Here is a 7964-nt window from a genome sequence, read left to right as displayed (position 1 = left end):
ACTTCTACTACGAAGCGCATATAAAGCGTAAGCTAAGCACAGCCTTCTACCCTTAGACGGATAGACAGACTAAGAAAGCTAATTAGACGCTTAAGTAATACCTACGCTACTACTACGGCACGTAGCAGGACAGCTAGGCGTAATAGCTACCTATAGCTAAATTTGCGTGCAATAATAGCGTGTACGCGGGCCTTAGAATAAGCCCTTTCTAAATCCTCTACGGATAGAACCTAGAGCTAGTAACGCGCCCTCTAGGCGACGGCGCTAATACCTAAGATATCGCTCGGGACGAGCTCTTAGAAGGGAGAATGCTAGCCGCTATCGACTTAGCGAAGCGTATACGTAGCGTATATAAGGAGCTTACTAAGCGATAGCATAAAGCTAAAGAGYAATAGTTAAAGTACTATAATAAGAGCTATAAGCCTATAAGCTTTAATATTAGTAATCTAGTACTTCTCTCTACGAAGAACCTTAAGCTAGAGGGCAAGAAGAAGATAGGACCTAAATAGCTAGGCCTATACCGCGTAATTAACGYAATCGGGACTTAGGCGTATCGCTTGTAGTTACCTACCTTAGTAAGGATCTATAACGTCTTCTACGTTACTCTATTAGAGCTATATTCTAGCCGGAAGAGTAAAGCGTAAGAGGAGCGCATACTACTTATAGTCGACGAGGATAGGCAGTAGGAGGTTAAAGAGATTCTTAATAAGAGGGTATAGAAGGGCGAAACGTTTTATTTAGTAAAGTAGCGTAGATAGCTATTAGAATATAACTAGTAGGAACCTAATATATATATTAAAGACTACGAAGCTCTCGATAGGTTTAAGGCGTAGGCTCCGCGTATATATAGAGGCCGCGTAGTAAAAGAGGCTCGGAAGTAGAGCGGAGCAAAATAGAAGAAGAGTAATAAGAATTAAGTAGTTTTATTACGGTTAAACCTAAAGGGGATTACTTTATAGACTATACTATAAGATAGGCGTATACGCTACGCAAGCCTAGAGAACGCGCTAAGCACTCTACTYRAACTTATTCTCCTCCGCCTCGGACTCCTCCTTAAATAGCTCGTTTCTAGTAAGGGTAGTATCGAAGGCATTAGTAAACTGCCCTATTATCTCTAACTACTATATAGACGGTTAGTATTATAGACGTATATAAGGAGTAGGCGAGATACTTATAATACGACCGACTTAAGTAATAGCTATAAGATTRTTCGTTAAGCGAGTAAGATTAGGCGCCTCGACTACGCTACTCTTACGCCGTATACCCGAGGTAGGCTCGTTAATACGGATCTAAGCATCTAACTTAATACTAAAGGTGTTTACCGCCGCCTTATAATTAGCTTCCTCCTAACTGCCCTTCTACTTAGTAGTATCTATTAGATTAAGCTCTTAGGCCGTAGTAATAACGCTATCGTAGTATAGGCGTATCGCTACTAGTACGGGTTTATACTTATAATAATTGTTCCTTTAAGGGAAGTTAGCGCTATATAAGAGGGGAGTAGGCGTCTCGAATAAACGTTACTTACTTATAGTAGTCGTACTTGCGCTTAAATGCGCTAAAGATAGCGTTATAGTAATAGCTAATACGAAGGTATACTAACCGTATATAGCGGCGATAGGCCGTAGGCACCTCGACGGCGCGGCGCTTACTCGCCGACGCTTAAGCGGGAGTCGCCGGCGGGTCGGGTACGCGACGCTTACGGGGAGTACGTAGCGGTATAATAAAGAGTAGATATATAGAAGAGAAATCTATAAGATAGGAAGAATATTAATAAGGGATAGTTACTAGGGTAGGTTACTTAGTAAATAACCTACTTAGAGATCTATAGATATAAGCCCCTTACGGATAGTAGCGGTAACGTATACGCCGCGTAGTAGGGGACTTATTAACCCTCTTATCGAGCAGCGGTCGTTAAGGGAATTAAACCCTCGCCCTTTTAGGTACGGTATTTAGCCTACTAGAAGGAGGATAAAGTTCCGAAAGCGGCTACTTCCTATATAGCTAGTTTAACTAGCCGGCTTTTATATAAATAGCCCGAAGGTTACTTAGAAAATAGGCACTTTACTATATAGAGTCTACGGACCCCGAGCGCGACGTATACGACGCGCGCGCGCCTCTATTTCCTAAGCCCCCGAACTAAGGCTAGTTCGTATAAGGGGAAGGAGGTAATTATAAGGGCCGTGTAAGAGCCCTTATAATAACAGGATTAATAGAGGTAGCTAGATTAACCAACCTTAGAGAAGGGAGTATAATATAACCCGACTGCTTAGCGTAGGCTTAGCGTATGCATAACTCCTACGCACAGCGCACATTTAACCTACAAGAATTAGTCTTATCTCTAATCGAGTAATTACGGGTATCTAATACATTACTACATCTTTACCCTTATATTAGTATAAAGGTTTAAATATAATTAACTCCTATCTTCTAGAAGTATTCTTTAGTAGTCTATCTAGCTTTATACTTCTTAATAGTACCGTTAGCAAGCTTCTTTAGCTTATATACCTATTTTGCTTTAAGGGGAATTCTTTCCTTAGGTAGGTTACTAATCCTTTTCTACTCGATTATACTAATAGATTCTAGGGATTTAACTTCCTTAGATATTGCCTTTCTCTACTCTAGGTATTATAATACCTCTAATATAGACTAGGGCTTAGTAATAACTACTCCCCTAGTATATAGCTTTTTATAGTTATACCTAATTATAGACCTTCCTAATCGTATTTAAGAGGCTATAGGGGGTAATAGGTCCCTCTTTCTTTTACTAGTTATTTAAGGTAGTATAAATAGCTCTATAAGTATATTAATATCTTCCTTAGTAGAGGTACTATTTTAGGGAGAGCCTTAGAGGAACTCCCTCTAATCCTTAGGGCTACTACTAGAAGAGCTCTAGGACTATAATCTCCCCTAGATTTCTATAGGAGATAGCTTAGTAGGCTATTATTCTTAAGGAGCTTCTTATTCCTAGGATATTACTAAGGATAGATTCTAAGATTAATACTTAGTTTCTAGGATAATTGCCTAAGGGTAATACTTAGGGATAGGCTATACCTAGGCTTCTTACCTAGTAGCCGGGGTATAAGCTTCTAGCTTAAATACTACTTAAGCTTCTAGCTTAGGGTTAGTTGCCTAAGCTTCTAGCTTAGTAACGGGCACTATATAGGCTTCTAGCCTAGTAGGTAGAGTTATAAAACCTATAGGGCTTATATAGAAAGGCTCCCCTTAGGACTTAGGGGTATAATAACTTCTAACTATATCTATATATACCTAGTCCTTATTAAAAGTTATATGCGGTATAAAAATAACCTAGTGCTTCTATACTCCCTTATAGTTAAGTATAGGGCGCTAGAGGAGGTAGTTTATAAATAAATACTCTTAAAATCCTATAAACTAAAAGATTTTAGCCCTTAAGGCAAACTTTACTAAGATCTAGCGGTTATTATTATAGATATAGGCTTTATAGCTAAATCTTCTTATATAAGATAGATCTAGGGAGGTTTCCTAAGAGATATTAAGATCTTACTAAAGGTAAAGAATAGGGATGTTTTTAGTACTAAGATTTATAAGCCGGTTTATAATATATACTAAGTATTTTAGTATATAGCACTATATATCCTAGGGGGCTCTAGTATTAATAACTATTACCCTGCCTTTAGTAAGGACAACCTTATTAGAGGATTTAGTAATACTATTCTATTTAGGTATATATAGTACTAATATATCCTACCTAAGTCTAGTAGCCTTAGCTATCTTAGTAGTAAGGTTATTAATAAATTCACTACCCCTATCGATAAATATAAGCTTAGGGATCTTTCTATATATATTTTGCACTCTCTAGATAAAGATCCTAGTAATCTTAGGGCTATTACTCTTTAGTCTAAGAAGAAACACCTATCTATAGCGGGTCTTAGCGTCTATATATAGTAGGAAATACCTATTCCTATAGATGTCTAGTAGGCTAATTAGTCCTACTATATCTATATAAACTTTATTAAGTGCTCTAGCCGCTATAGGTCTTAGATGCCTTAATATAACTCGCTAGGATCTTAAGAGCTTATATATTTTATAGTAACTTATTATGTCTATATTAATACTCTTTAGTCTAGTTGCCTTAAGCTTTATAGCGTTAAGGATTAAGGCTCTAATATAGCTAAATCTCTAATTCTAACGCTTTATATTAGCCTTTAGCTTTATAAAAGCTACTACTATAGTTTTTCTAACTACAGTCTTTCTAAATAGGGGGGGCTATTAGCCCTTTAGGATAAGGATCTTTATATCTTTTAGAATAAGCACTCTATAGAGCTTTTAAAGCGTCCTAATAGGCTTATTATCCTTATCTAGAATAGTTCTAGTCCTAGCGTTATATATAATGCTAAACTTCTCTAGGATCCGCTTTATAGAGATAAGGTTTATATTAGAGCCTAAGGAGTATAAAGCTCCTTTTAGTTCTAGCTATGTTTTAAGACCTTTAGGGCCTTTTAGCTAGAGAGTTACTATTCCTAAATGCGTAACTCTATTCTTCCTAATAGCTTAGAAGAACTCTACTAGTTTCTTTTTCTCGTAGAGATCTTTAAACTATACTTTATTATTAAAGAAGTAATATACTATCCTAGAGTCCTATATATTAATATAGCTATTAATAGGCTTTATTAAAGATGCAGCTATTACGATACTATAGCTTATTAAGCTATTAGAATCTAAGTCTAATAGGGACCTAGATAAGTCTTAAGCTACTATAGTATTAGCTCTCCTCTACTATTTTTTCTTCTAGGACTACTTCTTCTTATTATTATTAGGCTTTCTAGCTTTCTAGGACGATAGTGCCCTATTAGGGTGTTACTTATAATATTTTGTATTAGTATAGTTATATTTGTACTAAGTGCATTTCTTATTATTATCTTTAATATCTGCTATTACTCCTCCTATAACTCGTTTCTAGGAAGGATTAGGCTAGTAGCTTAATACTAGAGGTTTCTTACGTCTAAAAGAGGTAATTATATCCTTTAATATTACTAGCTAGGGTTTATTAGTATATCGCTAGCTTTTAAGCTACTTAATATAGTTTAGACCTATAATAAATAGTATATTTATAATAAGAGGTAGGAATATAAGTCCCTCTTATATATTAGGAATACGGTTAGCTCTAATATATTACTTAGTAGCTATCTTATACTAATATATCTACTTTTAGAAGTCTTTATAGTACTTTAGAGTGTTATTACCCGTTAGTTTAATACTTCTAATCTGCCTAAGAGTATTATAGATATCTATAGTAACAACTAATTAATATATAGTAAGGATTGTTTTAAATAGCTCCTATACTATTTTCTTAGTGCTTCCGAAATTAGGCCTAAGCTTTTTATCTAGCCGGCTATAAATAATACTATAGGTAACTATATCCTTCTTCTTAAACTTCTTTAATACTAGTAGATAATTAGCTATATTAGGGTAGTTAATCCTCTAGGGTTCTAGTTATAGTAGCTCCTAGGGAAGATTATAGAAGATATATCTAAGTATATCCTCTTTTGCTAGTACTCCTCTAAGTATTACCTTCTAGCCTAAGAAGTTAGTACCCTTCCTAAGTACCTAATTCTCCTTAGCTATCTTAATTAGCTCTATTATAATTTAATTCTAGCTCTTCTCTTAGCTCGCTAGAATTCCCCTATTAAAATAGTAAGTATAGGGTTAATATTATTAATATTAATAACTTCTTAGTAAGGATAGGATCGTAGTAGCGCCGGGCTTATAACCTATTATAAAGCTATTACTAAATTAAGGTAAAGTACGTAGATAACACTAATTAGTATATAGGTAAAAACTCTGCATCTAAGATGCGGCTATATCGTCTAATCCTTAGTTATCTGTAGATTACGTGCTAGAATTATAATATCGCCTTACCGTAAGCAGTTAGTAAAGTTAAGGGTTAGAGAGCTAATTAAAGAGGATATAGCGACATTACCTCATCACTTAACTAATGTTATTGCTAAGCATTTTCAGATCGTGAGGTGGCATACCGTAACGTCGGGCGGGAATATCCGGCCAGATGACACGAGATCGGGTAGAAGGTTCTCCGGGCCTTCTGCTGAATTCCGCCTAGAAGTCCAGGTATTCCTCATTTCCCTCAGCATGGAACATCGCAGCCTGTCTTCGAGTTGTTGTCTCAGAACAGTACAGCGTCTTATCGCATCGGAGTGGTAGAACGCTACCATCCTAGTATCCTCGATCAGCGTGTGTCGCTAATAGTAATACTCGGTAGGAACCAGGTTTATTAGCTGCCGCCTTCTAGTGTTCTACCACTCCGATGCGACAAGACGCTGTATGTTATCTCTCTTTGTTCCCTTTGGCGCCGGATAAAAGATGGAAGCCGTACGGGCCGTACGGGACCACCTACCATCCGCGTGGTCTTCGGCATTGCAACAAGAATAGCACAACTCGAAGGAGATGGAGGAATTAAAGGAGATGGAGGAATTAAAGGAGATGAAGGAATTAAAGGAGAAGGACGAGATAAAAGAGAAGCACGAAGTATAGCAATCGACATCGAAACTCCCTTCTCTCAAAGCATTTCAAAGCCGTCCAACTGCGTTCCCCACAGCTCCTGCTTCTCACCATGCTATACACTTCAAGGGTCTCAAGACCCCAACCAGCCACAGTCGACYTCCAGGACTTCACCACCGGCACTGAGGAGGAGAGACTGCAATGCGCCATCAGTCTGGTACATTCATTGCATAAGACGGGATTCTGCAAGCTTGCAAAGCACTCCATTCCGGATGCTGTAGTCGATGCCGTCTTCGCACATGTAAGTCCTACCGTTCATCTCCCATTGGATGCGGGTAACAGATGAGCTGACCTAAATCGCAGACCGACGCTTTTTTCGCCTTGCCCGTAGACATCAAGGCCAAGATCAAGCACCCTTTGGCCTTTAATCCGCATCGAKTAGGTCCAAGTAGACATGAACAAGTAGTTTCTTCCGCTGACCGAGCAAGGGATGGAGCGAAGTTGGCCGCGAAGTCGTCTCCACCGTGACAGACTTTGAGAAAGGCGTCTTTGAAGGACAGAAGTCCATTCGAGATATCAAGGTTCGTCGGTACCCATCCCATGCGGTCAATAACCTTGTCGAGCTAACTCTAAGCTTTAGGAGGCTTTTGATATGGGTAGTCCAGATGATCCTTTATTCGACAACATGTGGCTCCCAAAGGAAGATCTTCCAGGCTTCCAAAGAGACATGGAGAGATTCTACAGCGAGTGTCGGGACCAGCACCGACAATTGTTAGATGCTCTGCAGCTGGGATGCAAGGCTTTGCTGGACATCGATGTCGATTTCAATTCTCGCTGTCGACAGAGTGCGAGCGAGTGCCGTCTAAACTACTATCCACCCGCAGAAGCCTCTCTGCTGAATGGCGGGGAATGCAATCGCATCTCGCCACACACGGATTTTGGGACTTTGACGTTACTATTTCAAGACAGCGTCGGTGGCCTGGAGATTGAGGATCAGTCAAACTACGGACATTTCTTCCCGGTTACCCGCGACTCTCCTTACGAAATGCTGGTGAATGCCGGCGACATTTTGCAGCGCTGGAGCAACGATTACTTCAAGTCCGTCAACCACAAGGTCACTGTGCCCGTTGGCTTGAAGGTCAATACTTCCGGCTCGTGTCAAACTCCAGCTCGTCGCTCCGCAGTGTTCTTCGCGAAGCCAGATCGCGAYTCTGACGCCGGTTCCCTCCCGGAGTTTGTGGAAGATGGCACAGTGGAAAGGTATGAGCACATGTCAGGCTTGCAATACAATCAAATCAAGCTGGGACTTACGTATGGTACGACCTTGGCGGTGGATGCGTGACTTCAACCTTTGGAGTTGGGGGGAAACTGTAAACAGCATGAAGCGTTTGGAGCAAACGATCCTTTTGAGCTCGTGTGACAATTGTGTATTTTCTGAAGTCAATTCCTAGTCAGAGAGATTTGATAGC

At 39.3% G+C, this 7964-nt stretch overlaps 1 protein-coding gene, besides 2 other annotated features; it reads left to right on the top strand.

The window, feature by feature from the left end:
- Positions 1-6126: 6126 nt before the first annotated feature.
- Positions 6127-6194: a sequence feature (Short protein (RCC_12018, CZT15404.1) was converted to a misc_feature.).
- Positions 6195-6256: 62 nt separating this feature from the next.
- Positions 6257-6272: a sequence feature (Short protein (RCC_12018, CZT15404.1) was converted to a misc_feature.).
- Positions 6273-6607: 335 nt separating this feature from the next.
- Positions 6608-7837, top strand: RCC_01263 (related to gibberellin 20-oxidase; the record flags this gene model as incomplete). XM_023766532.1 has 4 exons in its annotated part: positions 6608-6796; positions 6859-6937; positions 6997-7076; positions 7136-7837. 4 exons carry the CDS (start codon positions 6608-6610, stop codon positions 7835-7837), a joined length of 1050 nt encoding a protein of 349 aa, XP_023622300.1.
- Positions 7838-7964: the final 127 nt, after the last annotated feature.

The sequence above is a fragment of the Ramularia collo-cygni genome, assembly GCF_900074925.1.
Source record: "Ramularia collo-cygni strain URUG2 genome assembly, contig: RCC_scaffold01, whole genome shotgun sequence".
Lineage (NCBI taxonomy): Eukaryota > Fungi > Ascomycota > Dothideomycetes > Mycosphaerellales > Mycosphaerellaceae > Ramularia > Ramularia collo-cygni.
This window is presented reverse-complemented; position numbering and strand designations above follow the sequence as displayed.